At 42.7% G+C, this 23460-nt stretch overlaps 1 protein-coding gene across 1 annotated transcript in view; it reads right to left on the bottom strand.

Moving 5' to 3' along the window:
* PARP8 (poly(ADP-ribose) polymerase family member 8) overlaps positions 1 to 23460 on the bottom strand; it is a 411775-nt gene that overhangs the window by 60835 nt on the left and 327480 nt on the right. The window contains exons 13-15 of the mRNA XM_075326712.1: positions 16002 to 16055; positions 13808 to 13903; positions 2503 to 2595 (exon numbers count right to left, since the gene is read on the bottom strand). Of these exons, the coding sequence (XP_075182827.1) occupies positions 2503 to 2595; positions 13808 to 13903; positions 16002 to 16055 (243 nt within the window). The remainder of the gene's footprint in view (positions 1 to 2502; positions 2596 to 13807; positions 13904 to 16001; positions 16056 to 23460) is intronic.

The raw sequence follows: 23460 nt of genomic DNA on the forward strand, positions 1-23460 counted from the left end.
TGCAAGACACACACAAAAATGCACTACGCGTTTCGGCGGTACTAGCAGCCATCCTCAGGGTCCAAGCCAAAACTTTAATTGTGCTCAATAAAGAGAAATCATTTTTTTACTGTCACCTGGACTTACGAATTTCTTGCTAGATCCATTCCATTGTTTCCACTTATCTTTGGACGTTCTCCCAGTCCGGATCCATGCATCACTGAAGGAACCAGGGGGACTTAGCATTGTCAGAGCTCTGGCGGGTGGGCTGGTCTATAATTTGTTTTGTTGCTATATATATATATATATATATATATATATATATATATATATATATATTTTATATATATACAGTCATATGAAAAAGTTTGGGCACCCCAATTAATGTTAACCTTTTTTCTTTATAACAATTTGGGTTTTTGCAACAGCTATTTCAGTTTCATATCTCTAATAACTGATGGACTCAGTAATATTTCTGGATTGAAATGAGGTTTATTGTACAGAAAATGTGCAATCCGCATTTAAACAAAATTTGACCGGTGCAAAAGTATGGGCACCTCAACATAAAAGTGAAATTAATATTTTGTAGATCCTCCTTTTGCAAAAAAAAAAACAGCCTCTAGTCACTTCCTGTAGCTTTTAATGAGTTCCTGGATCCTGGATGAAGGATTTTTGACCATTCCTGTTTACAAAACCATTCCAGTTCAGTTAAGTTTGATGGTCGCCGAGCATGGACAGCACACTTCAAATCATCCCACAGATGTTCAATGATATTCAGGTCTGGGGAGTGGGATGGCCATTCCAGAACATTGTAATTGTTCCTCTGCATGAATGCCTGAGTAGATTTGGAGCGGTGTTTTGGATCATTGTCTTGCTGAAATATCCATCCCCTGCGTAACTTCAACTTCGTCACTGATTCTTGCACATTATTGTCAAGAATTTGCTGATACTGAGTTGAATCCATGCGACCCTCAACTTTAACAAGATGCCCGGTGCCGGCATTGGCCACACAGCCCCAAAGCATGATGGAACCTCCACCAAATTATATTGTGGGTAGCATGTGCTTTTCTTGGAATGCCGTGTTTTTTTGCCTCCATGCATAACGCCTTTTTGTATGACCAAACAACTCAATCTTTGTTTCATCAGTCCACAGAACCTTCTTCCAAAATGTAACTGGCTTGTCCAAATGTGCTTTTGCATACCTCAGGCGACTCTGTTTGTGGCGTGCTTGCAGAAACAGCTTCTTTCGCATCACTCTCCCATACAGCTTCTCCTTGTGCAACGTGCGCTGTATTGTTGATCGATGCACATTGACACCATCTGCAGCAAGATGAAGCTGCAGGTCTTTGGAGATGGTCTGTGGTTGTCCTTGACTGTTCTCACCATTCTTCTTCTCTGCCTTTCTGATATTTTTCTTGGCCTCCTACTTCTGGTCTTAACAAGAACTGTACCTGTGTTCTTCTATTTCCTTACTATGTTCCTCACAGTGGAAACTGACAGTTTAATCTCTGAGACAACTTTTTGTATCCTTCCCCTGAACAACTATGTTGAATAATCTTTGTTTTCAGATCATTTGAGAGTTGTTTTGAGGAGCCCATGATGCCACTCTTCATACGAGATTCAAATAGGAGAACAACTTGCAAGTGGCCACCTTAAATACCTTTTCTCATGATTGGATACACCTGCCTATGAAGTTCAAAGCTCAATGAGGTTACAAAACCAATTTAGTGCTTTAGTAAGTCAGTAAAAAGTAGTTAGGAGTGTTCAAGTCAAGAAATTGATAAGGGTGCCCATACTTTTCCACCGGTCAAATTTTGTTTAAATGCGGACTGCACATTTTCTGTTAGTACAATAAACCTCATTTCAATCTAGAAATATTACTCAGTCCATCAGTTATTAGATATATGAAACTGAAATAGCTGTTGCAAAAACCCAAATTGTTATAAAGAAAAAAGGTTAACATTAATAGGGGTGCCCAAACTTTTTCATATGACTGTATATATATATATATATATATATATATATACACATATATATATATAGGCTTTTTCATTCAAGATTGAAGCTGTGTGCTGCCTTCATTTTTTTTGCTGCTCATTGAAATCGGGTGAGACTGATTGGAAGGACTTTGCAGCACAACAGGTTAAGTGCTGCTCCTATTTTTTGCATTATATATATATATATATATATATATATATATATATATATATATATATATATATTCATCTGTTACACGCAGGTTTTGGAGAGTTATGTTGATGTTCCAGAATGATTATATTTTTATATTTAAATAAATGTTGATTTTTTTGCTCATGAATAATTATAGATTCTTGGTCAAGGATAAAAAATAAGACATCCCCTAAAAATAAGTCTTATTTTCGGAGAAACACGGTAGCTGACGTTTTCAGGTTCAAAAGAACATAGAATATCAATTATCATAAAGCTCAATATTAGCAATGCAAAATTAATAATGTTTGGAAGAATTTAATAATCTCTATTGTCTGTAACTTTAATGTTTTATACCTGAGCACCGGTTGCAATTTCATCTGCAGCTTCATTCATTACACCCAGTGTCTGAAAAGCGAATACACAAAGCTCTCGTTCACAAACAGTAGGCTGTCGAAAGAAGAAAAAGAACAAATATCAGTTAAAATGAGCAAATAGCCGAGTTTTTATTACACTATTATTAGGTAATCTGTTCTATGGAAGTCAGTAAAAATGGAGTTCCATACACATTCAATATAAGATTCAAAGTAAACACAAAAGAAGAAGCAATGACAACGTTTGGCCACCAGGTGGCGGCGCTGTTATGACAAGACAAATCGCCCACGCGGCGGTAGTTAAATGGCTCCTGCAGGCTCTCTTCATGTTTTAATTCATGATACGCTTCTACATTGCTCAGCAGTTGTGAAATGAGATGTCAAATAAGTTGATGTACAGTAAAGCAGCACACAATGGGCCTTGCTTCATTGCTTCCAGTAGGAAGCGCGGCCTAATTTCATTATAAAATCAGAATTCACGGCTTTGGGCATTAGGGTGTATCATTCTTTGCATCCGAAAAATGTTATGACAAAGCAAAATAATTCTGCTACACAGTGTAATAATCTGACGATTATAACGCTAATTTATTTGTCTATAGAACCCTATAGCTAGGGTAATCACGGGGTCAATTAATGCCACTATTACAATAGTTAAATTGAGTTTATTTTTTATTCTTTTATTTTGTTTTCTTTTTGTATTTTTTTTAAATTTTTTTAGGATTATGATGAGCATTTGGTTCTTCTCTTTCTTTTTTTTTTTGCTGTATATTTTTGTGCACAAAAACCACACAATTCCATCAAAGTATATTGGATTTATGTAAATCTCAGGTCCATTCTGCTTTTTTCTAAATATTTTTTTAATATTTTTGAATTTTGAACTCTGCAGTATGTCAATTCTTCTTGTGTTAAATACGCGTTTATTTGCCGACATTCCCTATAGAATTGAATGAGAGGCCGATAATCTTCAGATAAATACGCACATGCGCTTTTACTGCATTAATCCGTACATGAATTTATATAGTAAAACAAACTGGAAATTTCCAAAACAAAGTATTCTATTTAAAACATGACATGCCAAAAAAGACCAAAAAAAAAAGCAGAAAAAACACAATGACAACAAATGTAAAAGAAAATGCAATAAAAAACCCCGCAAAATTAGTAAATTGGTGCAGAAATGCTGCAGATCAAAAATGCCCCAAATACTCATAGGGAAACTTAGTGAATTACTAGACGAAATGGGAAAAGAAGGATTCCTGTCCATTGCCTGGCTTAACGGGAACCTGTCACCAGATTTGGTCCCTATAAGCTGCGGCCACCACCAGTGAACCCTTATATACAGCATATTGTATGTAAGAGCCCAGGCCACTCTGTTAAATACAACTTTATTATACTCACCTAGGAAGGCGGTCCAGTCCGATGGGTGTCGCTGCTCTCCGGCCCAGCGCCTGCTCTCTGCTGTGATGGTCATCCTGCTTCTCAGGCCTATGTGCATGATGCATCCTACGTCATCCACACAGGCCAGTCAAAATGTGCCTGCGCACGACCGCAATGCCGGCCTGGGTGGATGACGTAGGACGTGTCATGCACACGGGCCTGCAAAGAAGGAGGATAGCCATCGCAGCGGAGCGGAGGCATCGGACTGGAGAGCAGTGACACCCATTAGAATAGACCACCCCTCTAGTTTAGTATTATAAAGGTGTTTTTTTCTACATTACACAGAGCAGTCTGGGCTCTTATATGCAGTATTCTAGAATGCTGTATATAAGAGCTCACTAGTGGTGGCCGCAGCTTATAGTCACAAAATCTGCTGACAGCTTCCCTTTAAAGACTAAAGGTTACTTTACACGCTGCGACATCGCTAGCGATCTCGTTAGCGATGTGAAATTCTAGATCGCAAGTGCGATCTTTTGAGGTCGCACATAGGCCATTTTACGCATGTGCGATCTCGAAAGATCGCACTTGCGATCTAGAATTTCACATCGCTAACGGGATCGCTAGCGATGTCGCAGCGTGTAAAGTACCCTTAACATTTTAATTTTAATTAAATCAATAGTACATGTGGAAATAAACAACTTTGTAATATTTCTTATCAGACAAATTTGCTTCCTTCTCCTCCAGAATTAATCAGTCAACATTCTCAGTTCTCCGGTAAAATCTGTAATCAGTGAAGACTTTCCCATTACTGAGATAGGAGATGACAGTTGGTGCTTATGAAGTTCCATGGAGAACTGTAAGTCTCACTTCAGGAGAACTTGCAGCAGAGTGTCTGTGTCTGCCTCTAGTTCCTACTTCCATAGGAGATGACAGCTGGTGCTAAGAATATTCTATCTCAGTAATGAAAATATCTGTCTTTGATGCCAGATTTCACAGATTTTACTTGTGAATTGGGAATGAATGATCAGGAAGAGGAGAAAGAAGTGGATTCCTCTTAGAAGATATATTGCAAAGTTGATTATTTCCATGTCTACTATTGATTTATGAAATAAAAATTGAAATTTCAGCTTCAAGTAAGTTTTTCATACTATGAGGGGTAATGAGTATACAAAATCCTATAGTAGTAGTTTAAGAACTTCTAACACAAGGATAACCTGCGCTGCGTATTATAGGGTAATTATAGTTCAATCGCTGAAAAATTCAAACTTCTGCAACTTTCTCAAATACGTTGCGTTTCGATTCCTCATCATTTCTAGATCTTTGTGCGCTACAAGTCACTGGAACATGGAGTTTGTTCAGAAGTTGAACACTTGTGCTGGACATGTTCGGGGGTGGACATTGGTACACACTTCCTAAAAAAAGACCCTATTTATAAACTACATTGATATAAATGAGCGAATCTGACAAAATATCAAACTCATCAGATTTGCTCAAATTTGTCTCGGAAAATAGAGTTACATTAAATTTATTGGATGCAAGTTTAATGTGCCACTAATGTAAGTAAAAACCCCATTAGTTCTATTCTGAGGTCTCCGGGCCCCAAAGTGCAATAAACGGGGGACCAAGAAGGGGTCAAACAAAACAAAAAACTTCAGGCGCATCTATTCACTCAATTTTTTCTCAATAAACATTATAATTTCATGAGAGAGCACATAGAGGATTAGCAGTGGGGTGCAGCAGGGACAGGAGAGGGGCGAGGAGGACATTTATGATATTTTACATCTCTTTAATCCCTTCCTGGCCCAAAAGAATCCAGGAAAATGGAGGCCGATTGGATTAATGGACTGGTGGATTCGCATAAATCAAATTCACAACAATTCAAATTCGCTAGAACTCACAAATTTAAAGGCTGCTTTACACGCAGCGACATCGCTAGCGATGTCGCTCGCGAAAGTACCCGCCCCCGTCGTTTGGGCGTCACAGGCAAATCGCTGCCCTTGGCGCACAACATCACTAACACCCGTCACACGTACTTACCTTCCTAACGCTGTGGGCGGCGAACAACCTCTTCGTTAAGGGGGAGGTTTGTGCGCCTTCACAGCGACGTCACACAGCGGCCGACCAATAGAAGTGGAGGGGCGGTGACCAGCCGCATTAACGACACGCCCACCTCGTTGACGGAGGACGCACGTAAGCCGTTGTTCGTCATTCCCGGGGTGTCACACGTAGCGATGTGTGCTGTTTCAGGAACGATGAACAACCTGAGTCCACAACGACCAACAAGATTTTGAAAATGAACGACTTGTCAACGATCAACGATTAGGTGAGTCTGTTTGATCGTTAACAGTCGCTCGGAGCTGTTACACGCAACGACGTCGCTAACAACGACGGATGTGGGTCACGAATTCCGTGACCCCGACGACATATTGTCAGATATGTCATTGTGTGTAAAGCCCCCTTTAGGAAACTAAACTGGAACCCATTTTTATTGGTTTTAAGTTTATGATTGATTTACTGATCCTTACTCAGGATGTAAGCCAAAAGGGTGTCCATTCCGTAAGGCTAAGAAAGATGGAAATCTGAGAAATCGCACTAGAAAGTATTTTAGAAATTGTCGGTTTTTAGTACACAAAACAGGAAAGACCTTTAGTATTTGTCTTCCTCATCATCCAACTCATTCACTGAATAGATTGTGGACTTCAAATCTGCACCCTGTCCTAACATAAAGGTTCTGCAATAAATCAAGGAGTCTAGAATCTGACACCGCTGGCTTGGGTTAGGAAAACCTCATTGAGGCTAGGAATTATGGCAGTAAGACATAGCGAAAAATACAGCATTTATACTTTCTTTTCAGACTACAGATTCTAACACTCACCCCGATAACTTCTCTGGTGTCTGTGAGCAACACAGGCAAACTCGGGCCTGACTGAACCTGCAGAGTGGTAATTCAAAGGCAGGCTATCAAGAGTTAATCCCTGATAGTCTGCTTGTTAGTCTTCTTTGATCACATGGTGTGGGGGAGCCAACCATTTCTGCTCCCCTCCTATATATGCTGGCTAGATGCTTCCACTTATGCCAGCTAAACTGTATCTCTTAAGCCAGCTTTACACCTTACAATTAGGTGTGCAATCTCGTATGCGATGTGACACGCCCAGGTTGCATATGGGATCTTATGAGATTGCACGTAGGTCGTTCATTTGCTGTCACACGTGCGTTAGTAGTCTATGTTAAATTGATCAATTTTGTGTGTGATCCTTTAGATTATGTGTTCTGTGACGTATGCATTGGGCACCCTTTTTTGTTTTTTTATTTATTGACTTGCCAAGCGTGTGTAATGTGTAGGGATGCGTTTTTACTATGTCATCTGCCATTCAGCTCTGCTACATGGACGCTAACAGCAGACACAGACAGCCATGTAGCAGAGCTGAATGGCAGATGACAGCAGACAGAGCCGCACTGTCAGAATGAACTCGGGTGAACTTCACCCGACTTCATTGTCATGCTGCGGCTCTGTCTGTGTCGTGTCCTGATTAGCGGTCACCAGTGAAGGACTCACCGGTGATCGCTAAACTCCTGAGTAACTGAATTGAGCAGCCCTCTCTCATATACTCACCGATCCCCGATCACCGGCGCGGCGCTGCACGGCTTTCTCACTGCTCCGGCAGCTTTTACTATTTTGAAAAAGCCAGCCGCTCATTAAACAATCTCGTATTCCCTGCTTTCCCCGCCCACCGGCGCCTATGATTGGTTGCAGTGAGACACGCCCCCACGTCGGGTTTTTAATTATTTAATTATTTATTTCACTGCACAGTATAGACACGCCCACCGGCTGCTGTGATTGGGTGCAGTGAGACACCTGTCACTCAGCGTGGGGGCATGTCTCACTGTAACCAATCATAGGCGCCGGTGGGCGGGGAAAGCAGGGAATACGAGATTATTTAATGAGCGGCCGGCTTTTTCAAAATAGTAAAAGCCGCCGGAGCAGTGTGAATGCTGTGCAGCGCCGGGGATCGGGGATCGGTGAGTATATGAGACAGGGGGATAGACTGACATGGACAGAGAGTGAGGGACAGAGATAGTGTCCGACTGACAGAGATTAGTGAATGACAGACATTTTGAGGCGCTTCAGAACGCAGCTTTTCAGCTGCGCTCTGAAGCGGACCTTTTTTAAGCTGCGGTGCAGAGCGCACACCTGCGCACATAGCATCAGACACCAAAATCGTATGAGGGATGTCACACGTTTCAATTGACTAGGTTCATACAACAAAACGTCCAATGTATGAGGAATAAACGACGTGTATGCGATCACCGTATTTTCGTTCAATCTTGATTGCACGTAGGCGTCACACGCAAATACGTCACGAACGATGCCGGATGTGCGTCACTTACAACTTGACCCCGACGACGGATTGAAAGATTTATTGAAGCGTGTAAAGCAGGCATTAGTCTGGTGAAATGTTGTGATCCAAACTATCTTACCTTCCTGCTCTTTCTTTTATCCTGAGTCTCTCATTGTCTACTCCTGTGTGTGTGCAGTGTGTCAGAGTCTTTCTTTTTCCTTGTCTGTCTTTGTCTGTTTTCCATCATTTCTGTTGGGAGGGGGGTATCAGAGTAAAACTGGTCCGGAGTATAGCCATGAACAGGACTCAGGAATCTTTGCCATCAGGAGTAACCCTGAGGTTAGGTATAGCCTAGGGTCCCCTACCACAAGGGACAACATAGGAGCTCCAGTTCCCCGCTATCCTAACAGTCACTCCAGGACACTTGGTCGAAATTTTTCACTAGGGCCCAATGATCAGTAGTGTTCCTGGAAATCCAAATGTAATACCTGCATATTCTGCTGGGGTGGAATCGCTATTCATTGTTATCACTCATTCACACATCAGTTTTTTTGATGTATGAGAAAAACGCATCGAGTTCCATCAGTCTGAAAGTTTCATCAGTTTTTTTGCTGATGAGAAAAAAATTTTCTACCTTCTTTCTATCAGTAAAATCATGAATGCCAGTACTAAATGTGCACTGCACTAAAAATTCCAAACTGTGTTTTTTATCAATTTTGCGATTTTTGGCAAAAAATTGCAATTTCTTGAGCTACCCCGCCACTCCACGGCAAATCTCTTTGAGGCAGTCCTACACTAAATTATTCTTATTTAAAATGTGCCAGACGGCCTCACATATGAAAAAGTAGAACTGCTCTTAGCCCCACTTACCTGGTGTTTTTCAATCCCGTACCCATGACTGAATCATGGCTGTGGGCGGGACAGGCCCAAGCAAATGCTGCTTGAAATAACAGCCTGTGGACAGGACCTGATGGCCGAATGTGAACAGCCACCAATTGCCAAAATCAAAAACAGATGGAAAACAACTTTTCTTTTCTTCTTTCTATCAGTCAGTTATACTCCGCAGCACACTCAAGTAATCAGAGTGCTGTCTGATTTTTTCACAAACCAAAAGGACTATCATTGGCAAGTTTGTTCTGACACCTGGATCAAAATCTGCCATATCTCCACAATGTTACATGGACCACTCGGTCCCCCAAAAAATCACTGACATGTGAACAGCCAAATATACTATCAGATGTACGAGAGTCATCCATGAAAAACACAGATAGCACTTGTATGGGAAAACTGAAGTGCGAATGAGTGCTGACATTGTCCAATAAGTGCAGACGTTGTCAGGGTATGGAGAGTACATTGTCCAATAAGTGCAGACGTTGTCAGGGTATGGAGAGTACATTGTCCAATAAGTGCAGACGTTGTCAGGGTATGGAGAGTACATTGTCCAATAAGTGCAGACGTTGTCAGGGTATGGAGAGTACCTTGTCCAATAAGTGCAGACGTTGTCAGGGTATGGAGAGTACGTTGTCTAATAAGTGCAGACGTTGTCAGGGTATGGAGACTACGTTGTCTAATAAGTGCAGACGTCAGGGTATGGAGAGTACATTGTCCAATAAGTGCAGACGTTGTCAGGGTATGGAGAGTACGTTGTCCAATAAGTGTAGACGTTGTCAGGGTATGGAGAGTACGTTGTCCAATAAGTGCAGACATTGTCAGGGTATGGAGAGTACCTTGACCAATAAGTGCAGACGTTGTCAGGGTATGGAGAGTACGTTGTCGAATAAGTGCAGATGTTGTCAGGGTATGGAGAGTACGTTGTCCAATAAGTGCCGATGTTGTCATGGTATGGAGAGTACCTTGTCCAATAAGTGCCGATGTTGTCATGGTATGGAGAGTACCTTGACCAATAAGTGCAGACGTTGTCAGGGTATGGAGAGTACCTTGTCCAATAAGTGCAAACGTCAGGATATGGAGACTACGTTGTCCAATAAGTGCAGATGTTGTTAGGGTATGGCGTTGTTAGGGTATGGAGAGTACATTGTCCAATAAGTGCAGACGTTGTCAGGGTATGGAGAGTACCTTGACCAATAAGTGCAGACGTTGTCAGAGTATGGAGAATCTCATACTATTGGTAAAGTGAATGGTAATGCCTAGTTGCAAATATATTTATCCATTTCCAGGAGGAGTAACAAAGTAACAGCAGAACGATTCTCCAGGATTGTTATTTTCTGCGGCTCTAGAACACTCCGTACATCATCCATCTCGCCGCACCTCATACAATTCATTACATGAAAGGCCTGAATCCACCATCTCATGTTGTGCTTAGCATCCAATTATTGTAGACGCACACGGATACTTTCTGACCTCAGCCATAATTACATCAAACAATGATACAATAGGAACAAAAGCCTTGTTTACAAGCCGGGGAATAAATGAAGGTTTTTACATTCAAACACCAAGACATGAGGAGCAGACATCACGCTAATTAACTAATTATCATCTGGCACAAACCTATTTCATCCCATAATCAAAAGGCTACAACATATGAATAATGCATCATACAAAGTAGATAATACCGCGGCAGATAATCTATCATCAAAGCCAGATCCGATGAGGCAAGTATTTCCCGCTATCCTTATATTTCTATAATGGTCATTCATTTTCCTATTATTCTTTAAGCTTAACCCTTTATGTGAGCCACAAATTTTATTTTAGCATTTTTAATACTTGTGCTTGAGCTTTTTTTTCTGGGATAAGTTGTCGTTTTTAATAGCTTAGTATATATTGTAGAATTTTTATTGCATGGATTCTTTCAGCAGGATTTCACACCACAAAATATATGTGCAAGTACCTCTTCAAAGACAAGTCCAGTAATACCTGTACATGACACTCCTCTTCTCCTTTGCTGTGTTTAAGTTGATATGCAAATGAGGCTGAAGGGCTATTGTAGATCTGAAGCCTCCGTCACTCCAGCTCTATTCCCCTTTCAGCTTCATTTGCATATCAATTCAATCACCGAATTCTCAGTAATGGAAAAACGGACTGGTCATGTAACTCTTCAAAGGCAAGTCCAGCAATACCTGTACATGACACTCCTCTTCTCTGTTGCTCTGTTTGAGTTGATATGCAAATGAGGCTGAAGGGCTATTGTAGATCTGAATCCTCTGTCACTCCAGCTCTATTCCCCACTCAGCTTCATTTGCATATCAATTAAATCGCTGATGTCTCAGTAATGGAGGAATGGACAGGTCATGTAAAGGTATTCCTGGACATTATGGTATTCCTGGACTATTTCTGTGAAAGAGCTACATGTGCATATAAATAGTTTGGGGGTAAAATCCTGCTGACAGATTGCCTTTAAAATAGAAAATAAATAAAAAATGGTTAAGAACATTAATTCCATCCTTTTTGGGATTTTGTTTTTATGTAATTTATGGTGTGGTGGAAATGATAACTTTTTTTGCCTATTAGTACAAATGCAGCAATACCAAATTTCTATAGTAGTTAGGGGGGACACTGTATTGCATGACAATTCAGTCTCTAAACTTTATATATATATATATATATATATATATATATATATATATATATATATATGCACACATATGTATTATTATTATTTGTACTTTATTTACTTTTTATTATTATTTTATTATTAATATTTTTTTTATTATTATTTTTTACCTAAAAAGCATTTCTTAATTCCAAAATTAATTCCAATCTCACTGGAAATTTGATCACTTGGTTAATGCTACTGTATTTCAATCACTACAATGCTATTGTATTACAATACATTGTTCCTGCCAGTGTAATGGCCGGTTTACACGCAGTGACATCGCTAACGAGATATCGCTGGAGTCACGGAATTCGTGACGCACATCCAGCCTCGTTAGCAATGTTGTTGCGTGTGACACTTACCAGCGACCGCTAACAATCCGAAAAGTGTCCAAAATCATTGGTTGTTGACACGTCGTTCGTTTCCCAAAAATCGTTGCTCGTTTGGTACGCAGGTTGTTCGTCGTTCCTGAGGCCGCACACATCGCTACGTGTGACACCCCAAGAACGACGAACAACAGCTTACCTGCGTCCTCCGGCAACGAGGTGGGCATGTCTTTCCTTCGGCTGCTCTCCGCCCCTCCGCTTCTATTGGCCGCCTGCCGTCGCTGTGACGCCGCACGAACCGCCCCCTTAGAAAGGAGGCGGTTCGCCGGCCACAGCGACGTCGCAGGGAAGGTAAGTCCGTGTGACAGGGCCTAACGATATTGTGCGCCACGGGCAGCGATTTGCCCGTGACGCACAACCGACGGGGGCGGGAGCGATCGCTGCCCATGTAAAGCCCGCTAAAATCTACCACTTAGGACCCCGTCAATACCAGTGGTGTGGCATGGTGAAGATTGGCTGCCACACTGGAGGACTTGACTGTATATGACATAGTTGCCTATTTTTTTGACTGGTAAGCGTCTGATATCCCTACATTGGCGGCAGCAGGAGAAAACTATGGTTGACCTATACCTTGGCGATAATGGTGGATATTAACCACTTTTCTTTCTAGTAGTAATCCCAAATATCAAGTGCACCAGTTTTTTTAATATAGGAAAAAAGGCTTTGGGGCATATTGGGAGGCTACTGTGCGCCAATGGAAAAACCTATGAAGGTGCCCCACATATTATGTGATATTTATATCAGTGGTGTCTTTCTATTTGGCAGAGGAGCATTTGGACATCTCAAGCACCAAGGTCCAGGGACAACTGTTGCCTTTGCATTTCTCATTGCTGCCCCCAACATTTCCAGAAACATCTATAGCCGAGAAATAAGTGAATACAGTGAAACCTCAGATTACTAGTAACCCGGTGTGCGAGCATTTCTCTATACGAGCAAAGCTTACTGCAAATTTGTAACTCGGTTTGTGAGCAATGCTTTGCTGTACGAGCAAATACTCACCACACACACTTCCGTACTTTCACTGCCTTCTGACCCACTCTGGCTGCTTATTGTGGTCCACAGGATTGTGAATCCGGTAACAATCGCAGCCCATGCAGGGGCTGCTGCTGTCTGTGCTTCATGTCTGCCGGTGCTGAGCTGTCTCTGCACACCTCCCACAGGCAGCGCGCTGGCCAATCAGAGGTAGGTGGCCCATGCCTATGATGTCAGTGCGCTGGCCAATCAGAAGCAAGCAGCTCATGTGTAAGACGTTAGCTGCGCTGAAGCACTGACAGCGGCAGCTCCTGCATAGGCGCGATCATTACCGGGCCCACATGTCTGCGGACTGCAAGAACCAGGGAAGAGGCCGCCAAGGGTACGGAGGATAGGTGAGAATAATGTGTGTGTGTGTGTGTGTTTGTGTGTGTGGAATAGCACAATAGGGGACCAGGATGGGACATTGCTACAAGTTATGGAACAAATTGTCTGAGTTCCAATGATTTCCTATGGGAAAATGTGCTTTGCTATACAAGTAAATTGGTTTACAAGCACACTCCCAAAATGAATTAATCTCGTAAACCAAGGTTCCACAGTACATTGGTAAACCCCACAGACCTGATAAATATGTACTGTATTCGTAATGTAAGGAGCACTCACCCTCAGCATTGGTCCATTTTGAAATACATGAGGTTCATCACAAACCACACAGTACTCGTTTAGCACAGGTATTCTCTGCTCTGCAAACTCTATTGTCTAAAAAATCAAGAAGGAGACCATGGTGACGGAATATAGCAATTAGCAAGTAGTAAATTATAGGTTATTTATCATCAGAAAAGGATATTCAGTTTAAATTAATGTTTAAACAATGTAACTATACACACATAAATGCTCATGTATCAACTTTGCTGTATAGAGTGAGACAGAATGTGCAGAGTCATCATAGTTTCATCATAATGTAATTGTCTGGCAACTTGATACTAATGGACTGTTTCACAGCCAACATCCCATCAATTTTAGATCAGGGGAATGTGACTCACTAAAAGTTCTAGTGCCACATTACCTTTCACATATACAATTGAAATGTTCCATACTTCAGTTTTGTGAGATTTTGATTTTGACAGTCTGTCCTAACGATGGGTTATGAACATCACATCAATGGGGCTATGACTTAGGGCACACTCAACAATGGCCTTGCAACCTATCGCCTTTATTGTTTACCACACGCACTTCCTTTTATTGTGTAGTGGCGTGCTGGAACCAATCCATACTATTTTTACTAGCTGTGGCGGATATTGCACCGCAATCCCATCAACTTGAGTCATATACAGAAGGGAGGTCCCTTTATTTGTTTCAGACAGTGCCTGTGCCCGATGCTCCAATTTAAGTTAATGGGGCTGAGATGCGATACCCGGCACAGTCACTACTAAACGCACTGGCCGAGACACACACAATTTGTAGTGGCTGTGCTTAGTATTGCAGCTCAACCCTATTCAATCGAATGGAAAAACAAAAGGGACATGGTCCTCACTATAGTCATGCAGGCCCATCAATCACTATCACAGATAATCTATCAGTATCAAAGTCCCAGAGACTTAAATATTGCAGGCCAAATGGAAGATTGGGAAAGCTCAGTGGTCAATCAGCGATAGTTGAGGCAGGGAACCGCAGCTCATGAATGTTAAACACTTCACAGTCTCAAATTTCTTCTGCAGATCCACTAGTAAAATATTCTTTATATTTACTATGTACAAACCTTTGACATTTATTTGATTTATTTGACTTTATAGGGACATTTCCAAAATCCAAAGTTTTCCCCTATTCATAGAAAGGGAGAACAACTTATGTGGGCGTCACACGGTACGATCTATCGTGCGATTGCACCAGCAATCGTACCCACCCCCGTCGTTTGTACATCACGGGCAAAACGCTGCACGTGTCGCACAAAGTCGTTAAACCGCCGTCACACGTACTTACCTGCTGAGCGACGTCACTGTGGGCGGCGAACATCCTCTTCATGAAGCGGGAGGGACGTTCGGCGTCACAGCAACGTCACACAACCGCCGGCCAATAGAAGCGGAGGGGCGGAGATGAGCGGGACGTAAACATCCCGCCCACCTCCTTCCTTCCGCATAGCCGGCGGTAACCGCGGGACGCAGGTAAGCTGTGTTCATCGTTCCCGGGGTGTCACACGGAGTGATGTGTGCTGCCCCAGATACGATGAACAACCGGCGCTACGAAAAATAAACGATATTTTAAAAATAAGCGACGTGTACACGACTCACGATTTGATACCGATTTGAGAACGTTCTGCATCGCTCTGAGGTGTCACACAAAATGACGTCGCAAACGATGCCAGATGTGCGTCACGAAAACCGTGACCCCGACGACATATCGCACGATAGATCGGCTCGTGTGACGCCCGCATTATTGGAGGGGGTCCTACTGCTGGGACACCAGTGATCGCGATAACATCACTCTGCAAAGTCCCTTATGGAATGAAGAAGAGGTGTGCATGCTTGACCTTCACGCCATTTATTGTCCATGGAACTGACGGAAAGAGCGAAGCTATGGATAATGAATGGAGTGGAGGTTGAGCATGTGCATTACCGCTCTTTACCAGAGCCTCATTCTCAGGATTATGGAAGAATCCCCAACGATCCACAATTTAGTCCCTATGTTGTTATCCATAGGGAGGACGTTGGATTTTGGCCATACCCCTTTAATATTCCAATAATTTCTCATAAGCGTAATTATCTTCTATACTGTATACGTTCTATGTCAGAAGTAGGAACCAGTCCACTCCATTGGATAGGACACTTTGGTGCCTGATAGAACACGATGCTGAACATACCTGCACAAGAAATCCATGCCCCCGCGCTGGAACACTTTTTGCACCATTGTTTGGCTGTAATAAAAGATGAATAATATGCATGGATTTTAATATTTTCCAATGGAAACAGAATTCATTTCAATACTAATCAGCGCGTCTTCATTTATATTCAGGGTTCATTCACACCTTGCAATTTTCTAAAATTGTTGACATACAGTGGTGGGTTTACCCTGTTTTCAGAAAACTGGTAAAAAAAAATCATGATATAGCCGTGACGAGAACAAATCCTTCTACTGCTACAGAAAACCAAAATCATTTCCACCACTTACCAGAAGCAGTTTATATTTCCAATATATCTACCTTAGAATTTTTGTAGCATTAAAGGGTCATTTAATCTATAGATAAACGCTACATGAAATGTTGACTTAAGCTGCATTTACACTGATCAATACGTTAGGAACGCTCATATCCCAATAATCAGACAGTGTAAACATGCTACCGATCGCCAGTGTAAATCCGCATTAAGTTTGTAAAACAAAACATTAAAGGGAACCCGTCAGGTCCCTTATGTCATCCAACCCAGCAGCATTCACATTTGCACATCAAAATTCCTGACCAGCCCTGTATAACATCATTCTCTAAAATCAATGTGTAAAGCAAGCATTTATTACCTCCGTTTTTCATATGCAAATTAGGGACTTGACTAGTCGAAGGGGCGTTGTTTCCCTAGACTAGTTGGGCCTCTTTCCATATTATCACACCCCTGTACCCATTTCCAGAGACAGTGTCATCGCAGATCTTGGAAATCTTGCGCATGCGTGCAGCTCATTTCAGCAGTGTCAGTGTGCATCTCAAGCCAGGTGTAGGCGTCCCAGCTTTAGAAAGGTGCACTGTGCATGATTGGAAAGCAGCTGCTGCACTTCCGATCATGCGCACTGCACCTCTCTGGAGCCCGGATGCGTACACACAGCTTGAGAGGCGCGCTGACACTGCTGAAATGAGCCACGCGCATGCACATTATTTCCAGGAGCTGGCTATGCTACTGGCTCTGGAAAACATGTCATCACACCCACAGGGGTGTGATAACATTCAAAAAGGGCCGACTAGTCTGGGGAAACAACGCCCCATCAACTTGTCAGGGTGCTAATATGCAAACTAAAAATGGAGGTTATAAATGCTAGTTTACACATTGATTTTAGAGAATGATGTTGTACAGGGCTGGTCAGGAAGGGAATCTTGACATGTAAATGTGATTGTTGCTGGGTTGGAAGGGTTAAGGGACCTGACGGGTTCACGTTAAGGCTGCTTTCACACATCCGTTTTTTTGCCGTCAGGCACAATCCGGCGAAAACCGGATAAAACGGATCTGGCACCGGATGCATTTTTTTCCTCCTTGAATTGTATTGTAGCGCTGGATTGTGCCTCATGCCCTTGCGTTGCTTCCGGCGTACGTCGGATCCGGCAAAGTTTCTGTGTCCAGCTGCCGGAAAGAACGCAGCATGGAACGTGTTTTGGCAGCGGCAAAAAAACAGACCACGCCGCATCTGGCGCTATCCGGCGTCATGTACAATGATAACCTATGGGTGCCGGATCCGTCGTAATCCGGCATACAACACATTACAGCGACGGATTCTGTTTTTTTGCTACTGAGCATGCTCAGTAGCACAACGGATCCATCCAAAAACTGAAGGAACTGATGGAAAAAACTGATGCAACTGATCTATTTTTTCGCCTGATCCGTTGCATCAGTTTTTACACCGGATTGTGCCTGACGGCAAAAAACGGGTGTGTGAAAGCACCCTTACTTGTACTGATCCCGCGTTACATCCTGCATTATACTCCAGAGCTGCACTCTCTATCCTGCTAGTAAAAACACTTTGAAAATACGTTACATTATGCATCCTGGAATCACCTTCACTAACGTCATGTAGTATTATATTCATTATTCTAGTGGAATTATATTGACACACAAACCCACAACAGCTTGAGCTCAGTTCACACTCGTGGTGCTCACTTATTGTGTCCATAAGTAAAATGTTATAGCTTTCCATACCTAAATGTAGAAGAAAATGAATGCCCTTTTGTCATACATGTGGACATGACAGGTCAGAATGTGGCTGTACCAACTGTGCTTAAACGTGTAGTAGATTTATATTGTTCAATCAATATACATGTACAGATGTTTCAAAGTTTATCCTAACACATATAACACAAAAAATGTGTAATCTGACAGCGAACCTGACATCAGTCAGTGGATTGTGCAATGTTATATTGTCTAAAGGCCCCGTTACATGTAGCGATATCGCTAACGATGTCTCGCTGGTGAAAGCACCCACCCCCGTCGTTTGTGCGTCACGGGCAAATCGCTGCCCGTGGCGCACAATATCGTTCAGAGCTGTCACACATACTTACCTGCCTAGCGATGTCGCTGTGGCCGGCGAACCGGCTCCTTTCTAAGAGGGCGGTTTGTTCAGCGTCACAGCGGCGTCACTAAGCGGCCGCCCAATAGAAGCGGAGGGGCGGAGATGAGCGGCCGTAACATCCCGCCCATCTCCTTCCTTCCTCATTGCCGGCGGCCGCAGGTAAGCTGTAGTTCGTCGTTCCCGAGGTGTCACACGCAGCGATGTATGCTGCCTCGGGAACAACGAACAACCTGCGTCCTCAACAATCAACGATTTTTTGAAAATGAATGACGTGTTAACGATCAACGATAAGGTGAGTATTTTCCATCGTTAACGGTCGATCGTTAGTGTCACACGCAACGACATCGCTAACGATGCCGGATGTGCGTCATGGAATATGTGACCCCAGCGATATATCGTTAGATACGTTATTGCGTGTGACAGGGCCTTTAATCCTTTGAAAATAGATATTCTTCAGTGACAAGTTATCAAGATGTTTTATTTGTCAAGTTAAAGTTTGCTACATCTGTACATGAAAAAAAAAAACAACAACGTGCTGCATGCAATTTTTTTTAGTTAAGTCAATGGCAGACTTTTATCTTTTTTACATTATTTGATATTTATAGAAAGCTCTTCAGCTTTAACATCTCAATCCTTACTGACTGGTCTCTATACAAAAATAGGGAAAGAACTGTCAATCTGAGCAGGGAAGGGAAAATCCTGGTGGGAATCACATTTTGGAAACCCCTCCTTTACCTACATCTCTCCAAACCCTTAAAGGGGTGACCCGGAACCTAACTTTTTTTTTTCTAAATAGCTATCTATATACCCTAACCACTTTTGTAATTATCTTTATTATACAATACCCTACACTTCTCCTATGTATCTAATCAGTAAATGTGTTTTTCTTTACTGCACTTCCTGTGATGCTTTGTTTGAGAGGAGTTTAAACAAACCAACATAGGAAGCTGGGGCTGCACTCACTCTCAGCAGCATCTATCTCCAGTCCTAGAACAGGGTATCAACAAGGGGGCAGCACTGAACTCATTTACTAGTTTCCTGCATTGCCGTCCCCTCTAAAGATGTCCTGTATCCATGGTGATAGATCCTGTAGAATATGTGAGTATAGCACTGGCACTTAGCTCTTATCTCCACCTACACTGGAACGTCTGTGGAAGAAGACATCATCAGGCAGTAGAGACAGAAGCAGTGAGTGACCTGATTCGTTGGAAGGCAGTATGGCGACGTCTTTTTTCACGGATGCTGTGGCGGCAGAGACAAACACAGAGTGCCAGTGCTGCACTCACTCCCAGCAGTGTCTATCTCTAGTCCTAGCACAGGGTATCAACAAGGGGGCAGCGCTGCAGTCACTTACTAGTTTCCTGCATTGCCGTCCCCTTTACAGATGTCCTGTATCCGTGGTGATAGATCCTGAAGAAGATGTGAGTGCAGCACCAGCACTCAGCTCTTATCTCCACCTACACTGGAACTTCTGTGAAAGAAGACATCATCAGGCAGTAGAGACAGAAGCAGTGAGTGACATGATTCGTTGGAAGGCAGTATGGCGACATCTTTTTTTCACAGATGCTGTGGCGCCAGGGACAAAAACAGAGTGCCAGTGCTGCACTCACATCTCCTATTGCGTATATCGGCATGAATCTAGAACGTGTTCAGAGGGTGGCGATGCAATAAAGTAGTACCAGGCAAATTACGCTACCCAGGAGGACCATATTATCATATTATGCTGCAGGGTGTGAGTGAAGCCCCAGCTACCTGTGATGTCACATTTGAGACTCCTCTAAAATGAAATGTCACAGGAAGTGAGCACATTTAAGCATTAGCAGGATAGGAAGAAGTGTAGGGTAATGTATAAATAAGCGAATTATAAAAGTGATTAGGGCGTCAAGATAGATATTTAGAAAGGACATTTAGGTCCCGGAGCAACTCTTTAATGTTTTCTTTAAAATGTTACTAAAGTGTAGTTATATACAGTACATCAGTAGCATGAACATTCGCTTTAAAGAAGAGTTTCAACTAAATTTGTTTTTAAAGAATATACACTTCAAACATTGAAATTGCAACATCAAGAAGGAAAAGTCTTTGAAATTCTGGAAATCTCAGGATCAATAGATAAGTTACTGATCTGCAAATGATGAATAAATGCATGCCAATATATCCAAAACATCTCGATTTATTCATCATTACGTGTCAGCGCCACACACAGAGATACACGCACTTACACAGCTTGTCATGCTATCAATGAGGTTATTAAAGGGAACCTGACAGCGGACACATGCTTCCCGATCCACGGTCAGCGTCCATCAGACACTGGCTGTATGATTTCCGCCATATACGTTTTACTCTGTGCTGCAGCATGTCAGAGAAGGAACTGGCCACAGGGAAGACTTTTGGACAGGTGCGTCCCCCGTGACTTTTCCCTTCCAACTCCTCTTTGATGTAAATCAAAAACCAGGTGGGCACTCCAATTCGTGGTGCACAAATCCCAGTATGGACTCCATAAATAGATGCAAAAAAAAAAAAAAAAGGATCGGCACTCACATCTAACCTTCTTTTTTCTTATTAATTCCATTTGTGAAAAAATATCCATACAATATGACGCGTTTCGGTCAAAAGTGCAGACCTTTCTCAAACGGTCTGCACTTTTGTCCGAAACGTGTCATATTGTATGGATGTTTTTTCACAAATGGAATAAGAAAAAGGAAGATTAGTTGTGAGTGCCGATCCTTTTTTTTTCTGCATCACTCCCTTTTGATTGACAGGTCTCTCCCTATACCTGCATGCAGGGAGAGAACTGTCACTCCATTGCAGCAGACAGGGAGAAGCTGCCCCTTACCCGTCTGTCTGGCTAGTCTCCTGTGCAGCTTGGTCACCAATGGCTAATAATAAGCTATGTTTGTCTCTGAAAGGCCGCAACATTTCAGAGATACACATAAAGTCAGTGGTTGATGCGTGCCATGGATCAGGAAATGTATCAGCTTTTAGGTTCCCATATAGGTTGTCTGAGTAATAATGTCCTGCACCAGTGAATCTAATGACTTCCCAAATGTGATCGATGGGGGACGATGCGGGGTAGGTGGTCTACGTTCGGGTGTCCGTCTGCAGAAACGTATATGTGCACAAAATTGCACAAAACAGAGCACACGCTAACGCAATGCGCTCCATAACAGTGAATGGCCCTGTCGGGCGCATGTGTCCGGAGCACGTTTTGCAGAGTGAGGGAGGGGCAGTCCGGACGGATGCCCCGACGGGACCTGTGGACGTAGAGAAAAACGCAATGTGAAAGGGGCCTAACAGACTGCTCACAGTAGCACCTTCAACATGCTAGCTGCAGTTGTGTTGAAAAATGGCTCCTGGGGTAATTTTACGTTCCCTGGTCTCTTCATAGTGTGGTCTCCAGATCAATCTCTGGCTATCACTACATCCAAGTCAAAAGCAGGACTCAACACTGAAGAGAATAAACCTCCATTAGGCCGGAGTCACATTTGCGAGTTACTCATGTGTAATACGCGCGAGTCTCACATCGCATCACCCGGCACGGCCGCACTCTCCGGACAGGTGCGGGTCGGCTGCATGTATTTCTATGCAGCTGAGATGCTCCTGCCCCGAGACCAGCAGGCCGTGTCGGATGATGCAATGCGAGACTCGCGCATGTTAAACATGGGTCACTCGCAAGTGTGACTCCAGCCTTAGCAGGCATGTGGGGATTTCTACATGTGGCACTCATACATGATGCTAAATAGTCAGATGTTTTGAAGATTTTGTTTCAATTTTCCATCATTTTCATGTCATTAACATGTCTATCAATCCTGTGAATTCCATTATTCCACAACTTTTTTTTTCTTGGTAATCACATTTCAAAGTTGAGTAGTATATATATATATATGGCTATAAGAGATGAAGGCAAAGAAGGTCAGGACCCCTACACCCAACCCTTAAGATTTGACTTCGTATTGTGTGGCGGCCCACCTACATACTAAGACCTAAAGGCGGCACCATACAACCAATTGGTAAGCTTTTATTGATTAATGATCATTTTATATCCTGTTTACACAGGCAGACCGCGGTAAACCATGCACACTAAGTGGTCTGTAATAGATCGCTCGGCGCACAAGCTGCCATAGTTCTCAGCAGTGCGTGTCCTGTTTACACAGGACGATGCACCAAAAGAACGATAATCTTATATGCTGCATAAAAGAGCAATTCATCCCATAAACGAGCATTTTTCTCATTCATCGGCTGATCAGCAGCCTGTTTACACTGCAAGATAATCGTGTAAAGACCGTTTTAACAACACTCATTCACAATTATCCAGCAGTGTAAATGTCCTTTAACATTTCTATTTAACAAATGCATATAAAGGTAATAATCTTGTTAGAAAAATTCTGATTTTTTTGTTTGCAGCTCTTATGCAAACCTATGTGTGTCTATAGTAACAAACTGCAAACACCCCCTGTACTCTGATGCTGCATCCACTTTCACTTACTAATGAGATGCTGGAGGCAGATGGAAACTAATGTTTAGCTTTCAAAGATTTATGGAAACATTCTGAGTGTTAGTTAAAACTTTAAAATACAAGAATTAAATAACTAAAGGGTGCTTTACACGCTGCGACATCGCTAACGATATATCGTCGGGGTCACGGTGTTTGTGACACACATCCGGCGTCGTTAGTGACATCGCAGCGTGTGACAGCTAGGAGCAACGATCAACGATCGCAAAAACGGCAAAAATCGTTGATCATTGACACGTTGCTCCTTTTCATAACAAGGTTGGTGGTGCAAGCTGCTGGTTGTTCGTCGTTCCTGCGGCACCACACATCGCTATGTGTGACACCGCTCGAACGACAAACATCTCCTTACCTGCATCCACCGGAAATGAGAAGGAAGGAGGTGGGTGGGATGTTCCGGCCGCTCATCTCCGCCCCTCCTCTGCTATTGGGCGGCCGTTTAGTGACATCACTGTGATGCCGAACGCTCCTCCCCCTTGAAGGAGGGATTGTTCGGTGTCTCCAGCGACGTCGCTGAATAGGTATGTGCGTGTGACGCTGCCGTGGCAAA

The sequence above is a fragment of the Anomaloglossus baeobatrachus genome, chromosome 1 (assembly GCF_048569485.1).
Source record: "Anomaloglossus baeobatrachus isolate aAnoBae1 chromosome 1, aAnoBae1.hap1, whole genome shotgun sequence".
In the NCBI taxonomy this organism is placed as follows: Eukaryota; Metazoa; Chordata; class Amphibia; order Anura; family Aromobatidae; genus Anomaloglossus; species Anomaloglossus baeobatrachus.